At 39.0% G+C, this 27,123-nt stretch overlaps 11 protein-coding genes across 11 annotated transcripts; 6 read left to right on the plus strand and 5 right to left on the minus strand. All coding sequences in view use genetic code 12, as the record gives it.

Moving 5' to 3' along the window:
- Positions 1-822: 822 nt before the first annotated feature.
- CANMA_001047 (uncharacterized protein) lies at positions 823-1,539 on the plus strand (the record flags this gene model as incomplete). The annotated part of the gene is made up of 1 exon (XM_051812976.1): positions 823-1,539. The coding sequence occupies one exon, from the start codon at positions 823-825 to the stop codon at positions 1,537-1,539; it is 717 nt and encodes a 238-aa protein (XP_051673331.1).
- Positions 1,540-3,239: 1,700 nt separating this feature from the next.
- Positions 3,240-7,109, plus strand: MHP1 (Mhp1p; the record flags this gene model as incomplete). Its single annotated transcript, XM_051812977.1, has 1 exon — positions 3,240-7,109. The coding sequence occupies one exon, from the start codon at positions 3,240-3,242 to the stop codon at positions 7,107-7,109; it is 3,870 nt and encodes a 1,289-aa protein (XP_051673332.1).
- A 103-nt stretch (positions 7,110-7,212) lies between these two features.
- CANMA_001049 (uncharacterized protein) lies at positions 7,213-9,472 on the minus strand (the record flags this gene model as incomplete). Its single annotated transcript, XM_051812978.1, has 3 exons — positions 7,213-7,710; positions 7,938-7,990; positions 8,080-9,472. 3 exons carry the CDS (start codon positions 9,470-9,472, stop codon positions 7,213-7,215), a joined length of 1,944 nt encoding a protein of 647 aa, XP_051673333.1.
- Positions 9,473-9,680: 208 nt separating this feature from the next.
- Positions 9,681-10,526, plus strand: CANMA_001050 (uncharacterized protein; the record flags this gene model as incomplete). The annotated part of the gene is made up of 1 exon (XM_051812980.1): positions 9,681-10,526. The coding sequence occupies one exon, from the start codon at positions 9,681-9,683 to the stop codon at positions 10,524-10,526; it is 846 nt and encodes a 281-aa protein (XP_051673334.1).
- Positions 10,527-10,744: 218 nt separating this feature from the next.
- Positions 10,745-11,422, minus strand: CANMA_001051 (uncharacterized protein; the record flags this gene model as incomplete). The annotated part of the gene is made up of 1 exon (XM_051812981.1): positions 10,745-11,422. The coding sequence occupies one exon, from the start codon at positions 11,420-11,422 to the stop codon at positions 10,745-10,747; it is 678 nt and encodes a 225-aa protein (XP_051673335.1).
- A 1,163-nt stretch (positions 11,423-12,585) lies between these two features.
- Positions 12,586-14,787, plus strand: CANMA_001052 (uncharacterized protein; the record flags this gene model as incomplete). The annotated part of the gene is made up of 1 exon (XM_051812982.1): positions 12,586-14,787. The coding sequence occupies one exon, from the start codon at positions 12,586-12,588 to the stop codon at positions 14,785-14,787; it is 2,202 nt and encodes a 733-aa protein (XP_051673336.1).
- Positions 14,788-14,859: 72 nt separating this feature from the next.
- Positions 14,860-15,966, minus strand: CANMA_001053 (leucine carboxy methyltransferase; the record flags this gene model as incomplete). Its single annotated transcript, XM_051812983.1, has 1 exon — positions 14,860-15,966. One exon carries the CDS (start codon positions 15,964-15,966, stop codon positions 14,860-14,862), a length of 1,107 nt encoding a protein of 368 aa, XP_051673337.1.
- A 110-nt stretch (positions 15,967-16,076) lies between these two features.
- TRM9 (tRNA (carboxymethyluridine(34)-5-O)-methyltransferase) lies at positions 16,077-16,841 on the minus strand (the record flags this gene model as incomplete). Its single annotated transcript, XM_051812984.1, has 1 exon — positions 16,077-16,841. The coding sequence occupies one exon, from the start codon at positions 16,839-16,841 to the stop codon at positions 16,077-16,079; it is 765 nt and encodes a 254-aa protein (XP_051673338.1).
- A 176-nt stretch (positions 16,842-17,017) lies between these two features.
- Positions 17,018-18,010, plus strand: CANMA_001055 (uncharacterized protein; the record flags this gene model as incomplete). The annotated part of the gene is made up of 1 exon (XM_051812985.1): positions 17,018-18,010. The coding sequence occupies one exon, from the start codon at positions 17,018-17,020 to the stop codon at positions 18,008-18,010; it is 993 nt and encodes a 330-aa protein (XP_051673339.1).
- A 1,872-nt stretch (positions 18,011-19,882) lies between these two features.
- On the plus strand, positions 19,883-20,493 carry CANMA_001056 (uncharacterized protein; the record flags this gene model as incomplete). The annotated part of the gene is made up of 2 exons (XM_051812986.1): positions 19,883-19,896; positions 19,959-20,493. 2 exons carry the CDS (start codon positions 19,883-19,885, stop codon positions 20,491-20,493), a joined length of 549 nt encoding a protein of 182 aa, XP_051673340.1.
- Positions 20,494-23,104: 2,611 nt separating this feature from the next.
- ATG1 (serine/threonine protein kinase) lies at positions 23,105-26,086 on the minus strand (the record flags this gene model as incomplete). The annotated part of the gene is made up of 1 exon (XM_051812987.1): positions 23,105-26,086. One exon carries the CDS (start codon positions 26,084-26,086, stop codon positions 23,105-23,107), a length of 2,982 nt encoding a protein of 993 aa, XP_051673341.1.
- Positions 26,087-27,123: the final 1,037 nt, after the last annotated feature.

The raw sequence follows: 27,123 nt of genomic DNA on the forward strand, positions 1-27,123 counted from the left end.
TTCTTTGTTGTACCAACACGAAATGAGCAGATATAATCTCAGAGTGATAACACGACTTCATAGTCTTCGTAACTTTTAAGATACTATTCTGTTTCGACTAAGCAATGGCTGTAAGGTATGTTCACCTCACAAACGATAAATTAGTGGCTTGAACTGATGTTTCAGAATATCCATGCAACTCTTGTGTTGAAAAAGACCATGATCTATTGAAGAATATAAATAGAGTAAATTGTAGGACTTAGAATTAGAGACAAACTATTTAGATATTAAGCTTCAATTCGACTGCAATATCACCTATACATGGGCAATACACACTTTACATGATCCAGCGTTGTCAATTTGTATCAATTTTAGTAAATTTTAGTAAATTTTAGTAAACCTTAGGTCCATTTTACTACAGAGCGACTATCAATTAAGCTATCACATTTTCATGTTAAGGCAATTTGTCCGAGTGGTTAAGGAGAAAGATTAGAAATCTTTTGGGCTTTGCCCGCGCAGGTTCGAGTCCTGCAGTTGTCGTTATTTTTTTGTATTTTTTGCATTTTCTTTTTTTGTTGTTGTTTCTCTTGCTGAACATTTGAACCTTTCCCTTCAAGATAAGAACAACAAACTAGTTCTAGAGATGCCTACCGGTTATCCTGTCTCTTAGATTAAAACGGTTCGCTCCGTCTGCATTTCTCGGGGTAGAAAGAAATTTGAAAAGTGTGAACTGGCATCACCAAGAAAAAGGGAAAACGAAAATAATTCTTGCAACCAAACCTTGCAACCAAACCTTGCAACCAAAAAGATACAGCACAGCAAATATTCTTTTGGGGGAGCAACATGAGTACTCAAACTATTCCAAGTGCACCAAGCTCTCGATCAGCTGAGGCAACATTGCCCGAAGCAGTATCATTTGAAAATGAATTTTCTCTTCAATCCAAATTTGGCCCAATTGGAAGCGATTTCGTAGAGAGGGAGAGTGATGATGACAATAGGTTTACAAGTACCCACGTTGTTAGGGCAAAGAGTATCTTTGCCACAAGCCCCATTAACCGAGAGAAAGATGATAATGATAATGATAATGATGATAATGATGATGATGAAGAGTTCTACCTGTTGGACCCAAATCAAATAGAGTTTGATACACTGATATTTTGCAACGCAATTGAGAAAGGGAGAGACATAGACCCCCAGTCCTTAGATCTATCATTAGGTATATTGGCTCGTGAACACCTTGAATTTGTATTTGCATTTGAGGCCAATTTGAATCAAAAGGAGGAGAGGTCAAAAAAGGAATCACTCATGTTTGACTCTTTTCATGAAGATGGTGAGTTGGAAGTTGGTCCCCTTCCAGCTGTCAATTTCGATCTCCAGGATCTTGTAATTGAAACATTAAACCTGAGAATTCAGTATTTATCGGTTGAAAGTGAAAGTTACAACCTTTTGATTGAGGTGCAGAAACGAGAAATATCGGATTTGAAAGATAAAGTGACGGCTCTTGGTGGTAACATTCTTGCACCAATTTTGGATGAGTTGTCGTCAGAAGATAGTGAATAAAGTACAAATGTGTGTGAGGCTATAGAATAAGCGTTGTGTTGATGCTTCTGAGGAAGAGGCGGGGGTTTATTTTCCTTCTGGACAGAGTTTACGAGAGCTGAGTAGGCATTTGGTAAAATAGATAAGTAGAGTACATAGTATACTGGTTTGTTTTATTATTTTTGATACAGTAACTTCTTTATTAAGCTGAGCGCAACTTTTATGAAGGAAATTGTTGCAAAAAAAAAAAAAAAAAAGACCAATGTTAATGCTGTTGAGCTGTTGTTAATGAACTTTGTATGATTGAAGGGAGATGTCAACCATTGTAAAATATAATAGTATTGTTATTTCTGTTTAGTGTTGCATGACACCTGTAATGGTTATGAGTTTTTGAGAACTATTACATCAACCCCGCCTCTCATGTGGGGAGGCTGGCGTTTTGTCAATAGAATTGGTTCCTTCCAACTGTTGTAGATGCAGTTGCAGTTGTTCTATAATTTAATTAGAGATAGAGAGGGAGAGGGAGAGATAGCTAATAATCTGTAATTTGTGTGACGGTGATCACGATGATGAAGAAATTATGAAGAAAAGTTATAAAAAAATTGAGGTCTAAGAGAATTGCGCGGAACCATTTAACATACGAAAACCAAACACGCAAAGTCACAGCCACAAAACATTAAAGCAAACAACAACAATAACAACAGCAATACCTACTGAAGGATAAGAAGGAGAAGAAGAAAGAAGAAGATTTGTTACAAGATAAAACTATGCAATTTTCTTTTCAAAAATAGTGAACAAAAAAAAGCGATAATCACCACACCCCAATCTCGCCCCACATAATTTCTCCCCCCATCTTCTTCGTTGTTCATTACAAAGAAAGGGTTCTAATGGGAATTGAAATTTAATGCAATCTCTCTTACCCTACAAAGTAAAGTGAATTAATCCGTGACTATAGAGCTTTTTATGCCTTATCGTTATATTTGTTGTTATGTATATTACCCTGTTTTCTTGTGTTTTTTATCGGGTAAAATGAAATGAAGTTATTATGTCAGTTATTGTGTTATATGTCAAAATTATTATCATATGTTTTTCTTTTTTTCTTTTTTCTTTTAGTGACATGTCCTGTCTTTGTATTTTACGACACCACTTACGAACTACTACGCTACGAAGCTACTCTATGTACCATGTACTAACTGTCAAAGTTCGATTGTATTATTATTATTAGTTAAATATCATTCTATTTCTTAGTTTGTTGATTGCTTTGACACAATCTCTTCTGGAATTATACTTGCCTTAACCCTTTACAGATATAGTACAATATTATTCCTTTTTTCACACTTTAGAACTAACAAACAGCACCAACACTTTCATCATTTTAGTATCTATCATTCATGTACAAGGATCAAAGAAGTAGTTTTACCTAACCATCATATCATATCATATCATATATCATTTATTACACATAGTCATTTTTTATTTATTAATTTTTATTTTTATTTTTTATTTTTTAGGTTAGCAGATTTAATTTTAATTTCCATAATAGGGTGACAATAATTTTTAAATCGACAACAATAACAGTAACAACAACGACAACCACTATCTACAACCACAACAATCACGGTCCCCACCAACGTTCTTCTACTATTTTCTTTTTCGGAAGACCATTGTAATCACTACATATTTGCTATCAAAATATTCACCACCCTCATAACCTCAAAATAATGAGCAAGAAGGATACAAATGAGTCGTCACCACCGGTATCTAGTAAGTCACATCCCCAATTAACTTCATACGATACGGTGGGAAATGCAGAGAAAAATAACCTGCAACTTCAGCAACGAAGCAACGAACTACCAGGGTCCTTAGTACCCAAAGAACTTGGTAAAAATATGGATGTTGATACCATTAGAGATAAATTGGAAGAAGAGGCCAATATCTACACCAAAGGGGTCAAAAATGCCGATGTGGACTGGTTCCTCAGGGATGCGTCCATGGATCCCACGATTCCATTACCTAAACTAATCGCCAGCGCCGACAAAAATGACAGAGACAAAGATAACGATAAAGAACAAGACACACCTACATTAACGGAGCCAACATCACCACTGACTCCTACCCGCACAGTTAATTCACACTTGAATACTGATATCTCCAATTCGAATGATGCAATTGTTACCAAAACAAAACCATCAATCTCACCAGTACAGGAGGAAAATGTTCATACAAAGTATACACCTCATGTACCTGGTAACAATGACATTCACCCTGCCAAAGCCAGAAGGAGAAGTAGTACTGGAGGAAGCTCAGGGGGCTTTTTTTCCAAATTAAAGGGGAAATTCTCTAAAGAAAACAATGAACCTGCACCGATATCGACGCCAAATCATTCAGGTGAACGCTTGTTTAAAGCAGACTACAACATGACCAAACCAAACACATCAAAACCAGTTCACGACTCAACTTCGAGCTCCAGAGATGCACCTTCAAAGAATGTAACCCCATCGGTATCTAGCTATGAGCCATCAAAATTGGAAAGGACAAAAACAGCCCCTCTTCCATCAACTACCTCACACCCAGATCCAAGACTTGAAGAGTACATTAAGTTTTATAAGCAAAGGGACATCCGTCGCGGCTCTACGGCATCGAGTGCCTCGAACAATAGTGACACATCTACTAAACCTAGCGTATTGATCAATGGGTATGACGATACAATCTATAATGACAGGCCTGGTGGTTCTTCTTCCACACAAAATGAATCTACATCTTCCCGCCTTTCCCACTTTTTGAGGAGAAAAAGTTCAGTCAAAGCTGAAAACAGTTCTTCCGCTATACAACCACCAACATCATCGGCATCGCTAGCATCGTCCTCATCACTACTGACAAGTCCACCTCCCGTAAAAGATATTGAGCTAAATCCTGCATTCAAAGGGCTAAAGCCATTAAAGAGAGTAGCATTTCACTCATCCACATTTTTGATTGACCCCCCTCAGCAAATCCCATCACGTACACCTCGAAAGGGAAATGTTGATGTTCTTCCCAACGGACAGGTGAGAATAAATCCATTGACAGAAGAAGACAAGGAAGCTATTGAGAAATCTCAAATGGGAATGGGGGGTGGAATTGTCGTTGGCGGTACGGGGGCATTGGGTTATATACCGAAGGATGCACCAAAGGATGCAGAGAATAACAATGATGAATTGGATGGAGATGACGAGGATAAAGAGTCACAAGGATTGTCATCTCAGGATGAAGATGAGCCAGCGATTGACCAACACGCAAAGAACATCGCCATTGACAAGTTTATGGTTCACCACCAACCAATGAACTATACCGTACCAGTGAAGAAGATGGCACTCGACACCATGTATTCTCGATGTTGCCATTTACGTGAAATTTTGCCAATCCCGGCAATATTAAAGCAGATTCCGGAAGGATCAATGGCGCCACTTCCTGTTTTGCAACTTCGTAATCCTCATCCAACCATGATTGAGGTGCAAACATTTGCCGATTTTGTACGCATTGCTCCCATAGTTTGTGTTTCCTTAGATGGGGTCAATTTGTCCGTTGAGCAATTCAAGATTCTTTTGTCTGCCATGAGTGCCAAGAAACAGTTGGAAAAGTTGAGTTTAAGAAATACCCCAATAAACCAGGAAGGATGGTCCTTGTTTTGTTGGTTTTTATCGAGAAACACAGTGTTGAATAAGGTAGATATTACACAATGCCCAGCTTTAGCGGTTAATGTCTTGAAAAAGAAGAAGAAGAAGACCCAAGCTGAGTCGAAAAAGTATGAAGAAGATTTGAAAAGAATGACATGCAACAAGGACAATCGTTCCGACATGGATTGGTCATTATTTGTTGCAACGTTGGTTGCCAGAGGTGGTATTGAAGAGTTGATTATGACAGGATGCTGCATAACAAACGTTGAGATATTTGAATCTTTGATGGAGTTGGCTGTTCTGAAGAAAACATCAAGATTGGGATTGGCATTCAACAATTTGACACCTCGACACATTAGCATTGTTGTTAATTCCTGGTTATTTGGCGATTTTGCCAGAGGATTAGATTTGGGATACAATGACTTTTCCAGCACCAAGATTTTGAAAATCTTTTTGGATTTTACTAAGCGTTCGGACTATGAGATGATAATCCTGAAGGCGACCCTATCATTTTTAAGTTTGAACTCAACCAATTCCGTCTTTAACGATGCCTTTAAAGAAGTTTTTGAAAATATATTGATGAAACTACCAAATTTGAAGTATCTTGATTTTTCAAACAATCAAAGATTATTTGGCACTATGGTGAATTCACACGGCGCAAACTCAGCAGCTACAAGTGTAGGTGCAAATTCAAACGAACATGCAACCATTACATATTTTACCTCGAAGTTGCCACTTTTCCCAAAGTTGACGAGATTGCATTTGGAAAATGAAAACTTTAGCCAACCTTCAATTCTTCAGCTTGCAAATGTTTTACCATTTTGTAAAACTATGGGATATTTTTCCATCCTTGGAAACTATATTGATTCCACTTCAGCTTCGGCCTTGGTCAATGCGACGAAAAATTCAAAAACTTTGATAAACTTGGATTGCAACTCGGATGAATTTCCGGAATTGTTTAAGGAGCGCATTGGTTTATACACTATGAGAAATATGGAGAGACTATTGTACGATTCAAAGCAAGAAGCGGTGCCATCATCTGCAGAACTGCCCTTGAAGGAAGCAGTAACACAACCCACGTCATTAACGGAGCAATTGAATAACATTTTAGAATTAAAGGCTCAAAAGAAACTAAACTTGTCATCGCCCGAAGTGATTCAACTCTTTAGTCGGGCCAATGAAATTAGAAAGAGTTTAAAAGAGTCAATTGAAGAATTGCTCAACTTGCAGTTGAAAAATGCGTTGGACCTTGATGGTAAAGAGACGCTTATTCGTCTCATTTATATCGATTCCAGTATTGAAAAAGGGTTGCAATTGATTGATCCAAACTTTACCGATGATTTTGGAACCAAGGCTAATATGTATCTCGTCAAAGCTGGAGAAGGGCAAAACTCAACAGTGGGTGGCTCCGAGTTTCACGATGATGGCGAGAAGCACCCAGAAAGCGAAATCCATCTCAAACCTAATCAAACGGTTCCTGCTAGCAAGTCGCCATTGGTATCTAAGTCAAGTTCTAAAACTAATTTGGCCAATTTAGATAAACAAGAAGGATCAATGTTGAAATTGTCAAGATTGAATGACTATCACAAAATAGAACCAGGGGAATTTGACATGTCTGGTGATGACGTGAGGAAGCAGTTGATGAATGTTAATCTTTCCGATTTGGATAAGGTCATTACTTATTTGGATGATTTGAGAAAGAAGGGTATTTCGTTGGAGAATGTTTTCAAGCACAAGCACAAGAACAAGGAAGGAGAAGCGGACGATCAGGAGTTGAGCTTTGAGGCGCTACATCTGAAGTTAAAGCAACTTTCAAAAGAAAACGTAGAGAAACAGGATGCTTCATCGACGACAAAGGATATTGGTGAGGAAACTGAAGGCAAAGACTCAGTACTTAGCAAGACCTACGATCAAGTTTTAAATAATTTGACAAACTAATTATCTTCCCCAGCAACATTTGGATACTAGCTTTTTTTAGTTTATTATTAATACACAATTTTTAAACACTTTAGATATTTTAATTTCTACAAAACTTTGACAATCAATAATCGTCATTATCATCGTCTGAGCCTAGTACGGGGTCCACTTCTCTTCCACGGCCCCCGTTGTTGTTGTTATTGTTGTTGATGGCGTCATCATCATCGGAATATACGTCATCCTCATCACGAACCTCACCTTCATAGCCATTCTTTTCCGCTTCTTCAGCCAAATCTTCACAAGCATCAATCCAGTCGCTGTATACATCAACTGGTTGACTCAACCCATGGATGGAAGTTTGGAAATTTTGTCCACACACCTTGCAGTGCAACTCTCCTAGTAAGTTCTTCTTATCCAATGTACATATCACTGACTTCTCATGATTACAAAATAGACAAGTAAATTGGATATCTAATGTTTGCTTAATCTTTTTGGCTGGCTTACGCGTCGACGTTTTTCTTTTACCCATTTTATTTATATGCTCTGGAGTGGGATGAGATGTGTTGTTGTTGCTGTCTGATCCTGTAGGGGAATCTTCTGATGTGGTTTCCAATAGTTTTGCCTTAGTTGAAGACTTTGTTTTTCCATTTTTGGATTTGAAACTTTTCAAATCGAATGTCAAAAAAAATAAAGAAGTGTTTTTACGTCATGTATTATATTCAAGACATTGACAACGAATACTGGCACGTATGTTTAGTCTACATCTATTTAATATCGTACATAGCCGTAATGCTACATTAAACAGCAGTAGTATACTCACTCAACTAAACAATAACCTCAGCTAATCACTGGTGAATCATCAGCTTTGCTTTCTTTTTCAACCGCATCTCCAATCTCATTTTCTCAAAACGCATGTTATCAGCTCTACTGTTGTTGGGGGGTTCGCTTGTATTCGGAAAGCGTTCTTTTACAGATCTTTGTGAATCCATACTAGATCGGGCACTATTGCTGTCACTCAAGTCGGCACTGTTTCTGTAACCCAAGGAAATTTTGAGTCCTGGATTGTACGTTTTGTTCAATTTATTTCCGTATTCAAATAATTTCAAGTCGTTGTTTCTCCTCTCATAGAGTTTCATTGCATCGCGGTACAAAACTTGGATGAACATATCCCTATTTACGGGGGTGGTGAATTGTGGTATTGGATAATGCAAGAGCAATGACAAGCATTCACTAAAATCCGAGGTCACTAGTTCTGTCTTTTGTTGAATTAGAAGCTGTATTACCAAAAATATGAGCATTTCAAGAAAATATGTCATCCCTGGTGTCTGGTGATACGGGGAGTCGGTCGCAATCAACTTATCCCATAGTAAGCTTGTTGTTTCAAAGTCATTACCTAGTTCCCGGATCAAGAGCATTCTGAGATAGCGAATAATCCACAATTGCGAGTCGAGCTCGAGCTTTGTTGTCAATGTATAATGTATAAACTGGTCAACCTTCATAAGGTAAACATTGAATAAGTCAATCAGTTTAGTTAACTGAGTTTCTGACTCGTATAAATTTGCTGCAATGCCGCTGGTGAGAACAAACTTGTTGAAAATATTGAAAAGGTCATGGCATAGGAAGCGCATGTTATAAAGACTCAATATCACCATCTCCTCATGAGAATAGCATGCTGAATTTAGTTGATCTTGATTCAATGTGATAGACTCCTTATACAAGTTCATGTGAATCAAGCCCAATATTTCATGAAACCCTTGTTTGTAGCCAACAGAAGGATTACACTTACACCAAATGTAAAGAACCTCAATCAACTGTCTTTTTCTGGGTATCGTATTGGCATTGCCATGGTAAAAAGGTTCACCTGGAAATAGCCTCTCAACGTCGAGTATTATAGTATTCAATAATTCCAAGTCGGTTGTGTGGTCATTATTATTGTTTTCGGCTCTCTGTGTTGTCGGTTCTGAGGTCGTAGTGTATGACAGGAGGGGATCATCAGTAGCTCGCTCGCGCAATGAGTTTCTTTTCATCGATCGCAGGCCCCGCAAAGACGTACTGTGTTTCAAGCTGGTCTTCCGTGATATGCTTCGTGGTTGGTAGTATATGTTATCTTGATCAAGCTCCATCCACGGTATAGTCATATCTTCCCGTAGGAATAGTTGGTGGTAGACCATCCTAGAATCTTTGAGCTTTGTAGCCCATGTTGAAATTGAAAATGAGTCGACAATCAAACACGCTTTCCACAAAAGTAGTCTCAGAAATATCTTTGGTTGTTGTAGACTGGTGTATTCTCCATCAACTATGGCTCTTTTAAAAGTGGACAAGTTTCCTTTGTACTTATCAATTGTGAGTAAAACTTTAGAGATAAGTTCATTTTCATTTGACATAGCTTCAGTTCCAATTGGTGTGATCAAAGCCTGTAGAACGATAGCGTTGTCTTTTTTGGTGTGGAGATGATGTTGAGCAAAAGTACACACTACACACACACATATGTACGGTTGGTTTTTTTCTTTTTCCTAATTTTTACTTCTTTTTTTTTTTGCAGCAGACGACACCGTATCCATCATCAATTTGCATCTAACAGAGTCACATCCAATGCTGCAAGACGAGGTTGAGACATTAGACTCAAAGGATGAGTCGAAAATTTTGCTGGCAAGTTTGAGCAGTTTGTCGACGTGGGAGCAGGAAATGGACAAAGTGGAGAAAGAAGCTGACGTATATAGACTCAAATTAGCTCAACCCATGTACGCCAAACGAAGGACGATATTAAAAAGGATCCCCAAGTTTTGGTATATAATATTAGCCGAAAATGATGAATTTGCCGACTACGCAAGTCCCGATGATCTCAAATACTTGGAATTTATAGACGATATTTATGTTCATTATCCGGTAGTGGAAGACACTGGGAACAATACTAATAACCCTAGGGACTTTGACATCACAATTAGCTTCAAAAAGAACCCCATAATTCAAGAGCAAGCCGTTACGAAAAGTTTCAAAGTGGTTGTGCGTGATAATGGTGAAGAGCATTTGGAGTCGGTACCCGTGGAGATCACATGGCCCCAAGAATTGTCAAAGATCAACCCACATTTGATAAGAGAAAGAACAGACGGAGGCAAAACCATGACATCTGATGATAAGAAAAAGTATCGGGCAGGAATGAAGTCATTTTTCTCGTGGTTCGCATGGACGGGTAAGAAACCTGGGAAGGAGTTTAGAAATGGCGAGGACTTGGCAAACTTGATTTCGGAGGACATTTTTGTAAACGCACTAAAGTACTACATTGTGGCTTTGTCGAATGAGTCAGGGGAAGAGGGCAGTGAAGATGAGGACAGTTCAGAAGGAGAAGAGTTGGACCTAAGTGACGTTGAAGCGGGAACCAGGAAACGCGCGCTTGAAGACAACGAGTTGGAAGACGTGCAAGCAAAGAAGTCCAAATAGTGAGGTGATGGATGACCTTTGTTGTGCTGTGGTGGAAGCTTTGCGAGACTTTGGGGACATTCAAGCATAGCGGTTGATAGAGGTAAAAAAGCAGGGGAGGAAGATCCCTTTGCATCAAAGTTACAGACGATTACTCTCGAAATACCTCTATTGTATACAAAATTAAATACCAATGTATGAGAAGATATCTATCCAATGCAGTAAAATAATGGCTCTAACTAAGTATGCTTTCTCAACCTAAGCAAGACTGGGAAACCTTCGATTAAATTGATCAAATAGTATCCCCATCTTAATCCAGCTGAGGCTCTGTACTTTCTCAATAATGGCCTTGATACAAAAAGCACTTCTCCCAAGTGGACAAAAAACAAGCCAATACAAAGGTTCAATGCATGTAATTCGGACCAATTGTAAATTGTAAACGCAACAGTGGGTAAGTACTCAGCCGCCTTCTTGAGCAATTCAGTGTTGTTGAAAAAGGTCCTCAAAATGGCAGGGTTGTACGCATTGAGCAACAAAATAACCCACATAGGGTACATGGGGAAGCCAATAGAATCGGGTCCAAAAAGCTTAGTCAACTTCTTTTCGGCAAACCCTTGTTTTTCAGCACTGTATTTGGCCATTGCAATGAGTTTAGACTTGATGTCGGAGAAAGACTTGACTTGTAAATTTTTGTTCTCTTTAATATCCTTCCAATTGAGCTTCAATTTATTTGTCGAAGATGGATTGATCACATCGTACTGGATAATGATTTTCTCAGTGTCAACTTCCTTGATTCCAACCGAGTCTTCAACCAAGTATCTTGGATCAACGGAGCCGTATACGACAACATAGTCGCGTAATGCGAGTTGATGGTCCTCGTTCATGTGAGAAATGATGCGGGCACTTGGATCAGACATTGCGAAATAGCTTGATTGCAAGAAGATAGTACTATCGTAGATTGATAATGTGGGGGGAGAAAGGAAAAGAAAAACAGGGTGAAAGAGGTTTTGTTGAATATATTTTCTCTCTGTTTTGTCAAATATATATATCCGCCTCAAAACGGAGATAAATACACAACAGAGAGGAAAAAAAAACGAAGACACATTGTGGAGAAAAAAGGGGAGAGGAAAAGAATTAGCCGAGATCCGTCCTATATCATACAAGTCTTGTGAAAACACAACAACAACTAAAAGCATAATGACAAAAAAGAAGTTAAACAATAGGACTAAAGAGTAACAGAAGGGATGGAATAGTGGTTGCATTTATACTACAAGTTAGACAGTATTATCTTCCGATGGTAACTACTATGTTGTAATTGTAGTAAGAAGGCACATGCAGGTGCCAATTTCGAGGTCAAAGTCCAACTGAAAAATTTTGACATGTCCCGGCTCTCCAGGCGACGTCCAAAAAATTATGGATTTTTGTAGGAGAGGGAAGGACTGGAGGACTGGAGGACAGTAGCAATGTAGGACAGTAGCATCGTGTATATGCTGTAAGACGAGGGCGTTGCTGCGAAAAATACTGGCTGTTGGCAGCCAGTATTTTTTCTTAAGGGGAAAAACTACACTAGACACAGGATACTGTAGAGAAAGAAATGATACGGTAGAGAGATGTCATAAGTCGACATAAGGTCATGTCAAGATCATTCATCTACCAATATGCTTTCTTCGTTTTTTATGGGTATATTTGGTCCATAATAATGCAAATACTTGCAAATACTTCACTGTGTTGCTAATTACTTGAAAATCCATCAGCAATCATCAACTGCTAATATTTCGAGGAGGACTTCATCCATTTCTCGAATTCGAATTGGAATTGCATGAGCTATTCTACAAGTATTTAAATTGTATATCGCACGACTTTATTTTGCCAAACAAGAAAATGAAAACAAAGAGAGAGAGAAAGATTATGAGAAGCTGTCCCTCGGTCAAATATAAAACCAACAAAGCCCAACCAATCAATCAATCAAGCAAGCACTGCAGACGTGCATCCTACCACTTACTTCCTGGCTAGTATTTTTCACTACTTTATCTGTGTATAAAAGAGGTGGTATATTGGTGTTATTTGGGGGTTATTTAAGATGACTTTATCCGTGACACTACCAAGACAAGGTCCAAGGAAAAAAACCATTGGTATACAAAAAGTCCCTCTTGAGTTTGAAGATAATGAACATGCGGAAACAAGCTCGAGTATAACTGCAGGTTCCGAAAGGGGGAACATCGCAGTACCCGTATTCCTGTACAATGGCGACGACTTTGTTTTGATAAAGCATTTGGCTGCATTGTGGAATTTTTTATCCTCGTACCAATTGATTTTGTTACTTGCAAAGCACGGGATTAAAAAAGAAGACATTCCTCAAACTGATCCCACCATTAATGACACCCTATTAAGTCAAGGGGCTATATCCAAGGAGGACCACTCGAATAGGCTTTTTTACATATCCTTGCCTTTAATTTATTCGAAAATTGCAAACAAGGATGTGTTTTACAATGATGGCTACGCTAAAGAAAATTCGGTTGAAAAAGAGTATGATCTTGCTGCATCTAATAGCATAACGCTGGTGGCTTCAGAGGGAAAGGAGGAAGAACCACTTATAGACGATGAAGAGGAAGACGAGGTTGATGATGTGGATGACGAAAGAGGTATAGAAGGACAACATGATGAAGAAGCTTTGTCAAAGCAGGCCAGACATCACCATTTTCACAAACGTAAGTATAGCCTGGAAACGCTTGGCGATGACAAGGTGACAGTGAGCCAAGTATTTCCACAATACGGCATTGTCGAATCCACCACTCGGTTGAATCACACTCTGTTTGGTACTTTGAATCCGTCAACAAAGTTGAATTATTACAAGACTCTTCTGTCTCCTGGGATTAGGTTCCTTCCTAATAGCAAACTTAATTTTAACGAGAGGGAGTTACTTTTGGGGTCAAACAATTTTCTGGATGTACAAATCGAAGAGAGCTCAGATTCCTTGAGTAGACAGGGTTTGAAAAAACCACTCGGCAGATCAAGGAAAAACAATATTCACATTGATCCTAATAGCTTGGATTTGAGTGAATCGGTCGCTCCTGGACAGGGCTATATTCCTGAATTCAGTGTTAGTCATTTGTGCAAAGTGCCCAACTATTATATCACATCGAATCAGCAAGCACCGCTGCAATCATTTAATACAAAAAAATTGAACACAACCTCGAACTCATCTTTTCTTTTCAACGATGGAATCAAGATGTCGAAAAACATTCAGCAGCTAGTTTTCAACAACGAAAGCGATAACTATCATCATTCGAAATATTTTTACACAAAGAGTTACCGAGGTCCGGGATCGGGAAACTACAAGGATGGCGCATTGATGAAGAAAATAAGTAAGATTCCAATGACTAATGATAGAAGGAAGTTCCATAAGACGAAGCTTTCGAACTGGGAGAAGCAAAACAAGTCCTTAAAGGGATTGGCTCATGAAAGGTTCAATAAGGAAGCTGTGGAGGGGCTACTCTCGGAGCAGCGAAAGTATACGGAAGACTATCTAAATCTCGAGATGTTACACAACAGTGTACAATTTAACTTTTTGCTTAATTCTTATCGCGAAATATCAGAGGACACGTGGAACTGCTATTTCAAGTTCAAATTATTCGATCTTGAACAGTATAAGGCTTTGCAGCTGGAAAGAAGTGAACTCAAGGAAAAAGAGCGTGTTTCATTGGAGCATAGAAAATGGGCTGAGGACAACAAGCTTCGTGAAGAAAGACTTCGAATGATATTTAGTGATGAACATGCAGCTATAGAGAAACTAAAGCAGGAGTTTGTTGAAAAAAGGAAGGAGTTGGACGAAGTTAGGAGACGCTCGGAGTTGGCAGCATCCTTTGAGGACTCAATGAATGAGAATGACGAACAGGAAAAGGTTGCGGAGAAGTTAAAGTCTCTTGATTCGGAGTTTAACAAGAAGCAGAATGATCTAACACGCGACTTTGAATTAAAAAAGAAGCAATTTTTCACGCCTTTGAAACCTCCGCAACCAGCAGAAACTCCTCAACTAGATATTGTTTCGAAATTCGTTTCGCCCGCCAAGCATCCGGAAATATTGAGACAACTACCCTTAGAGTTGAGGGACTCCGCCGATTTAAGCAAAGACGAGGTCCCATCAATCAAGAACCCAATAAAGTATGTTACTACATTTCCGACAAGTACCAACGATGAGTACTTGACAAGAATTGAGGTGGTGAAATTACCGAATTCAAACTCTATTGGATGGGACAACCTTAGAAAGTATAAAGAGACTTAAATGTTTTTTTTTTTCTTGCTTTATTTTTAGAAAAAGAGAGCTTAGTGTTTGAGAAACTATACTCATGTCTGATTACTGATCTTGTAGCTGCCAATTCCATCTATCAATTCCTGAAAATGATGGAGCTTTCTCTGATGATCGAGATTCCGCGTAACAAAGACAATAGTGGTCAAGCAAAAGCCTGATCTCTTCGATCTCGTCAACAAACTCTAGTGAATTGATCCGTTGCAATTCCTTTGCACCAAACCATGATCCATCTGCATGCTGTTTCTTACTGTAACCACCAATATTGCTTAAAGAGGTCATGCGCAATTTCGTAAGCTTGCACTCAGATTTTAGAAACTGCAATCTCGATTCGAGGTCAGGGTACTTGTCAAAGGTCTGCAAATTCAAACCTCGGCCTTGCAAGTTCTGGTACATCGTCTCGCCAAACGGATCCTTCAAAGACATGGGTTCGTAAATAAGAATTCCAGTTACGTTTTTTCCTAAGCCGGTCCAATACTTGATTGTTGAATAGTACTCCTCGGGTGACAAGTAACACAAAACGCACTCACTGAGAACTATTGTCGGAAGTTCTGGGTCAAAACCCTTCAACTTAGGACCTGGGTTTGCATTTCTTAAATCATTTCCATGAAGATGGTAATTTTTACAATGTAGGTCGGGGTCGTACTCAGCAAATGATTCCTTTGAGTTGATTTCAGGCACGTTTTCCTCCACTCCAAGGATGGATCGTAGTTTTCTATTCTTCATTATCGCCAACTTTTTGATTCTCGTGGTCTCGGCAAAATCTATCTCGTGATATATTACCTGTGGCAGCTTTTCGAGTATAGAAAATGCCCTGGTGTCTGATCCGCTTCCTAGGGATATAACTTGACAATTCACAAATTCTCTCACAAACTCGTCTACCACATCGCTGATTGCTCTTGTTCTGAAGTATGTCCCACGGTTTATGATTGGCAACTTTCTATCTTGAGACAACGATTTTGAGCTTCTTGACGATGATAAGGATGTATACCCAGCGCAGTATTGTAAATATGAACTATATGACTTCATCAAGTCTTCAATGTACTCATCGGGGGGATTGAGATACCGCTTGATGTTCATATTATAACGACAGCTCAATGCATCCAAGTCGGTAGCTCGTATAAGCTTATCATGCTTCTCTTGTGGTGAATTCATATTTGAAGAAACTCAGATCACTCCGCAAGTAATTTTTTGCACAAGTGAGAGTGTTGGCTTTTATTTATTTATTTATTTATGTTTTTTATTTTTTTTGGGCTATTGAACATCTATATCCTTTGCAATATTACCCACCAATTGTCCTTCTCGTATCCTTCATCCACAATGGTACATAATCCAGTGGCAAGCGCATTTTCAGGCAATTCTCCTTGTTTATATAAATGATAGTACCTGTACTTGGTCTCGTTTTCTTGAGTGCTTTCGTCGACGCTGCTGTCAAGAGAGCTAGTGTTCTCAGTAGAGGCATTCTTCTTTGATTTCTTGGAGCCGCTGCTGAGGACCCATGGAATTAGTACATCTTGATCGTCGCCTTCTTTGTAACCACGTCGCGAGTTTGCCTGTTCGAGCGCCCAACAGTATATCAAGCATTGAGCACCCTTCTTTAATTTGGACAATATATGCAGAATGGCGTGGATCCTTCTTTTTTCAGTGGAAAAATGATGCACCACTGCAATGGAGATGGCAAAGTCGAACTTATTATCAGGATGTGGCAACGAAAGACCGTCGGCTATGGCCAAGTTATATTGATTGTTAGATACATTCTGTGCACAACCGATAAGCCCCTCCGATCTATCAGAGCCAATAATGAATAGGTCCTCATTTACTTTCAAGTACTTTCCATTTCCACACCCCACGTCCAACCCAACTGAGTATTTTGCTCTTCCTTGTAGAAATTTCTCGACTATAGGCCATGGCTTATACCTGGTTTTGGAAAAATGAGACGCTATTTGGTTGTAGACATCATGAACGTATGTTTCTTCCTGCTCCGAGGGATTTATGGCTGGCGCTATAGGTAACGAAGGTGTGGCAGACATCGTAGGAATGATTTCGGTCCAAGAGATGACTTTGTATTTCCACTCGTCTCGTCTCTTTTTTATTTTTTTTGATTTTATTTTTGATTGAACAAAAATCAGGGAATGCGCTCTACAAATTAACTTACTTTCCCCCACGGTTGGTCCATTCCGATACAAAGAGAGGAGGACGAGGAGGCATGTCAATTGCAACGAAATCGCTTATCTATATATGCACTATCATAGCAATCTTAATACCGTGGTGCACTGTCATAAACAAACCAACGAGCGAGATTAACCACCTAATACAGTATGTCACTTCTGAGTTAAAAGTCGTTATCCCCATTACACTAAGATTCAACAATGAGAAGTTTATTTTCCCTGACTTGAAACAAGCCGCCCAAATCCAAATTAATGAGGAGCTTCACTCATTAGGTGCAAGACGTTTAGAATTGGTACTAGTGGATAGCTTACCGGGGAAGAATGTGAGCCAAGAATATTTAATGGATCTCATACTACATCACGAGAATTCGCTTGGGATTTCCTCAGATTCGCTACAAGCCGCTATTTTCTACACCTTGGAGTCCATTCATTCAAACGACTTGCCATTTTTCGTCGCACAAACAGTGTTGTATCATTTCCTCAACGCCGAAGTCGACGTATTTAGCAGACTGGCAAATGAGGACTTTATAGATGATCTTGAGTTTGAAATTGGGTTTGGTCAAGGAACAAACAAGACCAGGAATAAGGAGATTTTAAAAACCATTGAAGAGTTAGCGTCCGCCATGACGTTGATTACACGTTTACGCTGGACTACGAACACCGAGCTAGTGAGTGAATCTAATCGGGTTGAAATAAGTTTTCCAGGGCGATTCTCCAAGACCTTGAAGAGTGATTCAAATACTGCCAATAGGATCCGAACAATCTTGGAAGATGAGCTACGGCTCCTGCAAAGGCCACGTAACAACTTTCAAATACGGCTTCTTGCAGCATATAAGAAAAAGACCTTGTCAAATATAGAACGCTTATTAAGCAAACTTGATAAAACTTCAGGAAAAGATAAGTTTTTACCTCAATTAGCCCAAGTTATTGCCGATGTAGGGAAATCACAAAACGTTTCCTGGTTGGGCTACTTGGAGAAGACTCAGAAGATGTTAGACGAAATCGAGAGTTTCCAGGTGAAGCCATTATAAAGTTATTTCGAGACTTTTATTTCTTTGAGGAGACTAAAGCTGGAGCATTTATTTCTTTTTTTTTTTTCGCTTACAACGTGACAAACTTGAGTCTTAAAGGTCATCGATGTGTAAGCTTTGTTGACTGTTTTAGAGTTGGCTTCTACAAACCCCAAGACTTGATTGGTTGAGTGCATTCTCCTAGACTCTGATTTAAACTGTCGTTACAATATAGACTTTATTCGGTATCCGAATTTTGACATATTCCCAAAAGCTTTGTCAAGCTGAAGAATAGATACACAAATAGAGACTTCACTGAATATTCATTCAATAATATTGAGACAGAAAAGTGAAACAGTAACTTGATGTTGCTAGAAGTGCAGATGCATCTCATTATTGAACCAATAATGCCTTGAAATTTCGCGATACTTGGATGGTAACATCCATTTTCACAATGGTGCTTTCGCATGAATCTGGAATCAAACCGAAGTTATTGATCAAGAGTAATTTCGTAAAACTACTCCTTCATCCGTGCCAAGAAGTATGTGAACTAAATCTTGACAGGTGTACCATGACTGGAATATGTGGTACATCAAAAGGGTATATTATCTGGCTGGAGGAGATGCTGCAATAAAACATGATACTCAGTGTGAAGAAACATGTAGGTTTTAACATTTTTATGGTTTTTAGTATAATATGAATTTAACACGAATCAGTAAACCAACTAATTATACAACCTAATTGAATTGGGACCGTGACTACTCACCAAAGACTCACAGAGTTGGTGAACTAGCAGACAGTATCCAAGATAGAATAAATTTGCTTACTTTCACTAAAAGTACGGAAAGGGCGGTGATTAAATTGAGTTCCATTAGAGCAAATAGGCGAAGCCTTTGTATTGAAGAATTAACATACAACCCTCAACATAAAGAATCTAAATAATCCTCTTGCTCGGTTAGACAAGTTGTTCTAAGAGATAAGTTGGGTGTGGATACTTCTGCCTTGAGAAGATGTAAATAATTTAATGTACAATACCCATCCTACTACAGGGCTGATATTACTCTCTATTTTGAGTCGATACAGGGTTGTTTACTAAGTACGACCTCTCATGCAGATGCCATTTCAGGATCAAAGGCAGAGAAAATTTTGACATGTCCTGGCACACCCAGGCGGCATCCAATAAATATGGAGACAGTTAATTAAACACCAAACATGTTAGAACAAAAGCATTTCTAGTAGAAATTTATTACAAGTAGAGTGGACGATTGTGGGAAGGTTATGTTTGAGCTTGGAGTATTGAATGGAGCTGTACGAGTGACCAACTGACTCGAATTAGAGGAGCACTGAAACCGGCTTACACTTCAATCAATATGTTAACCGACTTGCTAGGTTTCTCGGAACAAAGTGTATCCAACACCAATTTGTTTACATGGAGAGATGGTGAAGCTAGGACGCCTTTAGGGCCATTTACTTTTGAGGTAATCCCAGAAAGTGTCAGTCAACCCTGTCCTATGGTAACCGAATGCTGTACCTGGAAGATGTGACCCAAATGCTATGACTTCACCATTCCTACAACCTCATGATCAATTATTAAATAAAGTATACACATCATGCTCAGATACGAATAAGTTGGGAACACTATTGTAAGAGAGAGCGCGCGAGAGAAAGAGAGAGTAGGGTTGCAAGAGGACAATGATTAACGCATTATGTTGGATTGAAGGGCGTGACACGATATTGTTGCAAAAATAACCAGCATCGCCTACCCTTATGAAGGAAGGCTTAGAAATCTCCATTGAGGCAAATGGGAATCAAAGTGTATCAGGTGTTGTGAATTGAGACTAAGCACCATCTAAAACTTCCCAATTCTAATCATTTTCATGGTTCCACTACAGAATGGAAGGTGAGCTGTATTTTGCTTACTAAGTTCGGGCTACAATTATGATCTTCGGTCGTTGCCTATTGAAGGGAGATATGGTTACCACAGAGGACGCAACCAAGCAGGGATCTATGGCGCTTCAACTTCTAAATGCAAGGTAGATGTTGAAATCGATTTAAGCAACATTCCGACCTTGCTGCTGATACATGTTGTGAAGGACCAAAGATGCTGGACCGCCAAGTGGAGAGGTCTTGAGGAAAAGAAACGAGAATACAAAGATGCTGGACTGCCAAGTGGAGAGGTCTTGAGGAAAAGAAACGAGAATTTAAATTTGGGATGCTTCAGCACCACTGCAGAAAGCTGCGGATGCACACGTATCGCTCTGAATCATCAAACAAGGAGTAAAAGCAGGGATTGTTACGAAAGCCAATTGGAAGACTCCCGAAAAGATTCGCGAGGACAGAAAGGCTGCACAGCTAAACCACAAGGCACGCTTCTTCAGAGTGGACATACTGTTGCTCATATCATATTACTAGCCCAATTTTGGGGAAATCATAATGGAAATGTTGGAGAGAAAGCAAGCCAAAGATGTGATGCTGCAGTTGCTGACATTATTGACATGTGTTAACATTCAAGGAATTACAATTATGCAGCTCATGTATGCCATGCAGATACACGGAAATCCTAGAACCGTGTATTGTAGAGTATAAATAGAATAGAAGTTGACCTTCTTGCCTATAGGTTTAGATATAGTGAGTAACTAGAATACATACAATTAAGGATACAACTAATTAATTAGTAACAATAATGTCAGACACTGCCATTCAACAAAAGGTTTCTAAAGATGACATCGATGGGCTCGTTACCATCCTTCAATACTTTCTCCCTGTGTTTCCCATCTAGAGTTCTCTGTCTAGTGAATGTTTCTTCTTAACCTAGGAACTGTGTTCAATAATTACCCCAGCTTTATGGTGAGTAAGCACTAGCTTGTACTCTGCACTTGGTTGGCAAATTGATTTTGAAGGAAGTTGGAGCTTACAACGTAGTATTGATGCCACAACTGACATCATACTTTGCAATGAGCTTTGGTTTGGTTTGCTTCAAATGACGTATTTTCTCTCAGTAATCCACATAAGGATTGATACTGTCGGTTGTTTCTGCGAGTGAGTCTCATAATGCTCTTTAATCCAGCATGGGTCCTTCATAAGGAGTTCGATGTGGTGCTAGTTATGTCTGGATGAGTAGCGTACTTCTTCTTCAATACTTGATGGTAATCTAATTGGAGTGATGAAGTCGAAGTAATTCCCTTGATTGCTAAATGCGTAACTTGTTGGGCGTGGTTCTAGTGACACCCAGATGTCTAATAGCAGTCAGTAATATAAGTAACAGAGTCAAGGTCATGAGCCACCTCAGATTGCTTCAATTCAAAATGTAAATAATTAAGTCACTACTTGCAGAAAACATACCTCCCTCAGTCTCTGCTTTGACTGACATCCAGATTGTGTGCTGACACTTGAGCAACGGATTTCAGGTACATGGCCTATTCACATTCATACCCATTCACATTCATACCCATTCACATTCATACCCGTTGTGTTTCTGGTGATATCAGTGTCACCATTGAATTAAGCCCAGCTGATCACACATACAGCTCCATTCAATACTCCAAGCTCAAATATAACCTTCCCACCTTTATCCATTCTGCTTGGAAAAAGTCCTGACTGATTCCAAAATGTACTCTAACAGATTTGGTGTCTAATTAATGGTCTCCATAACTCGGTCTCCTCACTTGGCATCGGGTGCTAACACGAATCATCCACACCGCTGAATTCCCCAACTGATCCATTGGCCACTGCTGGTTCTCATTATCACTATCTGGTGTATTGCTTTCAATCCTACGCTGTCTCTAATACCACCTCTTAATGCAGTACTGCACTAGCTGTTTTCTTGTAACTACATGTGTGCAACTGACAGAAGAGTTTGTGGAATTTTGTTATGCATGAAAATAAGCTATTTGTATTTACAATGTCGCACAGTATCGCACGACAGTTCGGATGGATGAAAATTGCCATAGCAAGACAATGAGACAAAATAGTAATGATTGAATCGTTTACCAGATAGACTCAGCTGAGTGTGATAGAGAGATGTATCACTAGTCTGGTGTCTCTATTCAGTTTGTAGTTGTTGCACTTCCCTTCACCTTGCTTTAATGTATTATGCAACACAACTGACTGTATTTGTAGTTTTTCCCCTTAAGAAAAAATACTGGCTATTGGTAGACACTCTTTTTTGCAGCAACGCCCTCGTCTTACAACATATACATGATGCTACAGTCTTGCGTTGCTACGTCCTACGTCCCTGCATTCCTATGGCTCTACAGTCCTTCCCTCCTCCTGGGGTCACGTAGAGGGTGTTCACTGAGTACAGGAGACACACTCAACTGCTCCTAGAGACTCATTGCAGGAGAGCATACCAGAGGAGGTTGTCGCATCTTCTGTTGAATTAGAAACAACGCCAAAGCAGGTCTCTCTTGCAGGGTACCTCTTTGGAGGTGTGATGGGGCTACCCATTCAGACCCCATCCCCCCTACAAAAGTCCATAATTTTTTGGACGCCGCCTGGAGAGCCGGGACATATCAAAATTTTTCTCTGCCTTTGACTCCGAAATTGAAACCTGCCCGAGCCTTCTTAGTGTAAAGCTGTAAACTGCTCTATAATCTTCGGTTGCGAGTTGGGGAGTGGAGTGAAGAGGGAGCCAATACCACTTTCGTTGTAGATTGTAGCTGACTACATTTTCCTACTTGAGATCACCAGTTTGGGAGGATTTGTTGCGAAGTTTGTTCGATTATACTCTTAATAAGTGTTTTCTTCTATTCAAAAGTGTTTGCAGGACTAGAGTGGTTTGATGATTTGTGTAGCAAGCTACTTGCGTAGATAATATTTAATAACGTGGAATGGACACACGAGCGATGTTTGAGTGATGATATCTCTTTCAATAGATGCACTATGTATCTGACACGAACAGATTACAGAAAAATATCTGAGATTTTCCTACAGTAGACATAGCTCTTTACAAGATGCCTTTCCCGTGGTATCAAAGTATAAATTTCATAAACCATATTCACATTAAAAATAAAACCTGTTAATCTATCCATAGTCTGCCAGAAATAAAAAAACTATATATATAAAAAACCAACAATAATAACAAGAAAAAGTAACCTTGCCAAATTTCCAACCCAGTTATATTAATTCCATCTTCTTCTTTAAAACCGATAATCTATTGCCGATGCTAACAATGAACTTTTCAACCATGACTCTATCTTCATTATCCAATTTGCGTTCATTCTCGTGCTCCTTCGTATCGTCTTCATCCAATAGTGCTTCAAGCATCCAAATGGCAGTACTATATGCCAACTCGCATCCTTTTAAATCTTCTTTTACTAATTCATTGACAGCTGCATTCCTAGACATTTCCAATGCTCTGTCAAAAATTAGTCTCTCTGCAATCACTTTTTGTGAGCTCGACCGGGCTTCAGGAATAAATTCAAGACCGTCAGCTTTTGCAATAGCTGTATTGGCCTCTTGCAATCTCAATTTTATAAACTCTGCCTTTTCCAAACATTCATTGAATTTCTCCCTTATCCATTGCACCAATTGGTTTATCTTGATTGAAGTCTGAATATCTCGCCTGGCGTTATTACCATTGCCATATTCATCACCTACCGCATTGTTGAACAGGTCATACCACCATTCGCTCGCAACAGACATTCCTTTCGCTAAGAGAGACAATGCTTTTACATAAAGCACAACGCCTTCTTCACATATAGTGCGAACAATTTTCGGCGGTAAAGCGTCGTTGTGGTCCAAAAATTCATGCCCTGCATCATCCAACGAAGGGGGACTCGGGATCAATTGACTAAATTTCACATCGGCAAATAGATTCACTGCATGTGACTTTGTAGCAATAGTTTCCAACCTATTCAAGACAAGTTCATCGGGTGTTACGTTCTTCGCATCATCATTATCATCATCATCACTCAATGTAACCAAAGTTGATGAAACAGGAAGATTCAACTTTTGTAAAAGGGTGTTGTTGACAAAATTGGGGCTAGACATTACATTTGAAAATGAAGCAAGGTCCGTTTTGCTTTTCCTATTTTGAACATCCCCTCCCTCTTCCGATATAGCAGTGGTCGTAGGTATTTGGCTTGGGACAGATGAGACATTATTTCCACCAAATAGACGATGCAGCGCAAGACCTATTGCTTTGCTTAAAGCGTTGGTTGGTGAAATTGAGATTGATATTCGTCGATCTGTAAAACTGGGTCTTCGCTGATACCCTCCAAGAGAGTTCTTACGACTTCTCTGCAGTGGTCTCTGTGGATGTTTGGATTTATCGCCTTCCAAATGATTTCGGGGATCACTCATGGCATCAGCACCACTACCAGCACGAGCAAGTTCATCGGCTACCGCATTGACCTCGACAACTCTCTTTTCTACAACCACGTAATCCTTTTCAAGAACCATATCTTCCTTTCTCAGTTTGAAATGGGTTGAATCATTGTTTACTATTGAGTGACTGAGGTGCTCTGGATCAGGACTATTTTTGTCAATTAATCTCTTGATATCATCATCACGTGAAGAAGACACTCTACTACGACCTTCTGCGTAAGGGCCATCTCGTGTAGTATTGGCACTGTCATTATCTCTTTCCTTATATTTATCGATGGGTGCTGGATCTGCTTTAACACCCTGTCTTGGCAATGATATAGCATCAACTTCATCAACCAGCACCTGGTCACGATCCTGATCTTGGATCGCCTTTGTAATAGGATCGAATGCTGGTGTCATAGGAGTTATAGTGTCATTTTTTATCAATTGAGATCTTTCTGATGGTTTTATGGGACTGATGTACTCACTAATAAACAAATTCTCATCCATATCCGATGTTTCCAAAGGTTTATCGGTATCTTCCAAATCGCATGTAATTAAATCATCATTAAAAAACTCCTGGAATGATATTCTCTCCGTAGGATTGTACTTTAAAAGTGATCTAATCAACTGTTTCAAAGAGTCAGGTACTTCGGCTGCGGAGGGGAACTTTATCTTATCATTTGCCTTTTCAATATTTTTTAGCAACTCAATATGATTTCCTGCCTTGAAAGGTGGTTTACCCACAGTCATCTCATACAATACAGCTCCCACCGACCATAAATCGGCCTTAGCATTATATTTCTCGTATCGCAAGATTTCAGGTGCCATATACAAAGGAGACCCACATAGAGTTTCTGCCATTGAAGTCGAAGGTAAAAAACGGGCAAAACCAAAATCAGCAATCTTTAAAATTGGCAATTCCCACATTCCACTATACTCACCCTTGATAAATTCTTGTTTTGAATGTAAAGGAGGACACAAGAGTAAATTTTGTGGTTTAATATCTCGATGAACCAAACTCTTTTCCCGTAAAAAAATCAATGCTGATGACAACTGACGAAGGAAGTGTAGTATCAACACTTGATTTAGGCCATGGGAATTAGGCGGTGAAGGGTACCTCTCTAATAAACTAGAAATCACCGGGTGGGTTTTAACAAGTTGACTTCTTCTTCGAATGAAATAAGATAAATCTCCCATTGAACAGTAGTCCATAATCAAATGGAAATGAGCAGCTGTTTGTTTATAATCAAGTAAACCCACTATATGCGGATGTTTCATCGTTTTCAATATTTGAATTTCAATCTCCAAATTCTCGACAAGTTTTTTTGATTTCAATTTGGATCGATAAACGGACTTGATGGCCACTGGCTTATTGGTGGTTGTGTCATGGCCCTTGTATACGATAGCAAAGGAGCCTTTTCCAATCTCACGTCCAACTGCATATACTCCAATGTATTCAGTTTTTCTAGTGGAGGCATTTGAGGATAAACTGGCAGACAATATAGAAGTGTTTGTGGTTGTAGTCGTGGCAGTAGTTGTTGTAGATGAAGCAGCCTCTGCAGCATGTATTCCCGTGGTTCGGTCATTATGTAAGGGGGGTGGCGCGGGATGCTGTGGCATGGTAGTTCGCATTGTTGTTGTTGTTTTTGCTGGTGGTGGCACTGCGTTAGAGAGGTGGTGTTGAGTAATACGATTAATAGTAGTGGTATTAGAACTAGCACTAGAGGGTGGCTGCTGTTGATAGTGTTGGTTGTTATGATATGGCGGTTGCTTGTGGCTGTCAGACATTTGGTGATAAGTATATGAACATATACTTTAGTGTTTTGTAAAATGCACTGTTTTTGTAACTAGTGGGGGCGATGGTGCTAGTAAATAGTAGTAACAAGTAAATTCTGTGGTAAAGGATTATGAAGATGTTGTTGTTATTGGTGGTGGTGGTAAAAGGTTATGATTATAAAGAAATATAAATGTGTGTGCGATAAAGTGTAAAAATAAATATATGAGTCCTGCATATAATATTTACCTTCTTTTTTTTGGTAGAGAAAGACAGACAGAGAGAGAAATTACAATAAGTATACACTAAGTAAGTAAAGTAAGTAACAGTACAGTAAGTGCATTAAGTATTAAGGATGATGACTAATTTACTACACAACTATAACTAACTAACTAACTAACTAACTAACATAGTGTTTCTTACAAAGTAGTGACTATAATGTTTGTATTGTTCAGTTTTCAGTCACATATATACTGTAAAACTAATGACTAATTACATATGTCTCTATGTCTCTATGTCTCTAATCTATCTATCTAACTAAAATATACTATGATACAACATAGTAATTATGTACTACTTACAAGAGATAAGAATTTTGTTACATACACACACACGCCACACTAAAGACAAAAAGTGTGTGCGTGTCGTGTCATACAGTCTTTTTATTTTTGTTTCATACTAGTGCGACATAATAATTCATACCAACGCAACATTTATTTTTCATACTAAAATGACTGAATTTTTCAAACCAGCGTGATATAATTTTTCATACTAAGACGACATAAAATTTCAAACCAGTGCGACAAAAATTTCATACTAATACGACATAAGATTTCAAACCTTACTTGTAGTGTGGTCGCAGTAAAAGCAGCAAGTTAGTGTTTTTAGGCTAATATATAGATATGGACTTAGAATCTACTTAGAAAGTGGGTAGAAAATTCTGTTATTGTTGTGCCGCATATAAGTCACGATTAAAAAAAAAAAGCGACATTTGGTCATAGTTTTTTTTTTTCGCTCCTATGCGATTTTGTTGCAATAGCATCACAAATTA

The sequence above is a fragment of the Candida margitis genome (assembly GCF_024628925.1).
Source record: "Candida margitis strain CBS 14175 chromosome Unknown scaffold71, whole genome shotgun sequence".
Lineage (NCBI taxonomy): Eukaryota > Fungi > Ascomycota > Pichiomycetes > Serinales > Debaryomycetaceae > Lodderomyces > Lodderomyces margitis.